This window comes from Nothoprocta perdicaria, unplaced genomic scaffold (assembly GCF_003342845.1).
Source record: "Nothoprocta perdicaria isolate Ctin4 unplaced genomic scaffold, notPer1 scaffold_851, whole genome shotgun sequence".
NCBI lineage: Eukaryota > Metazoa > Chordata > Aves > Tinamiformes > Tinamidae > Nothoprocta > Nothoprocta perdicaria.
Genome location: NW_020456145.1, coordinates 5,247 through 7,054, shown reverse-complemented (window position 1 = coordinate 7,054; position 1,808 = coordinate 5,247). Strand labels below are relative to the sequence as shown.

Below are 1,808 nucleotides of genomic sequence, written 5' to 3'. Positions count from 1 at the left end.
GGGTTAGGGTTAGGGTTAGGGTTAGGGTTAGGGTTAGGGTTAGGGTTAGGGTTAGGGTTAGGGTTAGGGTTAGGGTTAGGGTTAGGGTTAGGGTCCAGACTCCATGACCTCTGAGGTCCCTCCCAACCTTGGGCATTCCGGGATTCTGTGACACCACAGGGAACGCGGCGGTGAGCACCATGGAGACCACGCTGGTGGCCACCACGGAGAGCAGCCCCGCGCCCGCCCCGCGCTCACCTTTCCGGTAACACGCCGGGCCCGGATCGGCTCCCGCCGACTCAGGGCCGACCACGAAGAGCCCGGACCTGCGGCGGGGACGGGACGGTGGCGGCGGCCGCGGTGCCACCAGCGCCGGGCGGCACTGCGGGGACGCCCACCTGAAGAAGAGCATGGAGCCGCCGCCGGCCGCCACCGTGTTGATGTCCAGCTGGGGCGCCTGGATGCTGACGCCGGCCGTGGTGGCCTCGAAGACGTGCTCGTAGGCGCCCGCGTAGCGGCTCACGTCCGTGGAGGTGCCTGGGGGCAACGTGGACCACGCCACGGTTGAGGTGGGAAGGACCTCTGGGATCATCCAGACCAACCTTGGTGCTCCAGCAGGGACACCCAGGGACATCCCGGTGGGTGGGAAGGACCTCTGGGATCATCTAGACCAACCTTCCTGCTCCACCAGGGACACCCAGGGACATCCCCATGGGATGGGAGACCTCTGGGATCATCTAGACCAACCTTGGTGCTCCAGCAGGGACACCCAGGGACATCCCGGTGGGTGGGAAGGACCTCCAGGATCATCTAGACCAACCTTCCTTCTCCAGCAGGGACACCCAGGGACATCCCGGTGGGATGGGAGACCTCCGGGATCATCTAGACCAACCTTGGTGCTCCAGCAGGGACACCCAGGGACATCCCGGTGGGATGGGAGACCTCTGGGATCATCTAGACCAACCTTGGTGCTCCAGCAGGGACACCCAGGGACATCCCGGCGCGTTGGGGGCTCTCCAGAGCAGGAGCCTCCCCAGTCTCCCTGGGCAGCCTCAACCAGGGCCCCCCTTGGTGTCCCCATGACCACCTTGGTGTCCTGGGTCACCTTGGTGTCCCCATGGCACCTTGGGGTCCCCATGGCCACCTTGGGATCCCCAGGGCATCTTGGTGTCCCCATGGCCACCCTGGTGTCCCTAGGGCACCTTGGGGTCCCCATGGCTACCGTGGTGTCCCTAGGGCACCCTGCTGTCCCCATGGCCACCCTGCTGTCCCTAGGGCACCTTGGGGTCCCCATGGCCACCCTGGTGTCCCTAGGGCACCTTGGGGTCCCCATGGTCACCCTGCTGTCCCTAGGCCACCCTGCTGTCCCCAGGCCTCAGGTCCCGCTCCATGGAGCTGCTCTCCAGAGGCCACCCCTGATCCGCGCTGGTGCCTGGGGTTGTTCCTCCCGCCACACTGCCCCACGGCACCCCACGGCACCCCATGGCACCCCACACCACCCCATGGCACCCCACAGCACCCCCTGGCACCCCCCTGAACCCCATGGCACCCCACACGGTCCCACGGCACTCCACAGCGCCCCATGGCATTCCACGTCACCCCACAGCACCCCACACTGTCCCACACACCCCACAGCACCCCACAGCACCCCACAGTGCCCCACAGCACCCCACACTGTCCCATGACACCCCACAGTGCCCCCCTGAACCCCACAGCACCCCATGGCACCCCATGGCACCCCACAGCACCCCCCACTGCCCCACACGGTCCCACACACCCCACAGCGCCCCATAGCACCCCACAGCACCCCACACTGTCCCACACGTCCC

At 66.9% G+C, this 1,808-nt stretch overlaps 1 protein-coding gene across 1 annotated transcript in view; it reads right to left on the bottom strand.

Moving 5' to 3' along the window:
* The window catches only part of LOC112958387 (5-oxoprolinase-like), a gene marked incomplete at its 3' end in the record, with an annotated part of 4,725 nt that extends 4,154 nt beyond the window's left edge, over positions 1-571 (bottom strand). Inside the window, exons 1-2 of the mRNA XM_026052215.1 lie at positions 378-571; positions 238-305 (exon numbers count right to left, since the gene is read on the bottom strand). Of these exons, the coding sequence (XP_025908000.1) occupies positions 238-305; positions 378-571 (262 nt within the window). The remainder of the gene's footprint in view (positions 1-237; positions 306-377) is intronic.
* Positions 572-1,808: the final 1,237 nt, after the last annotated feature.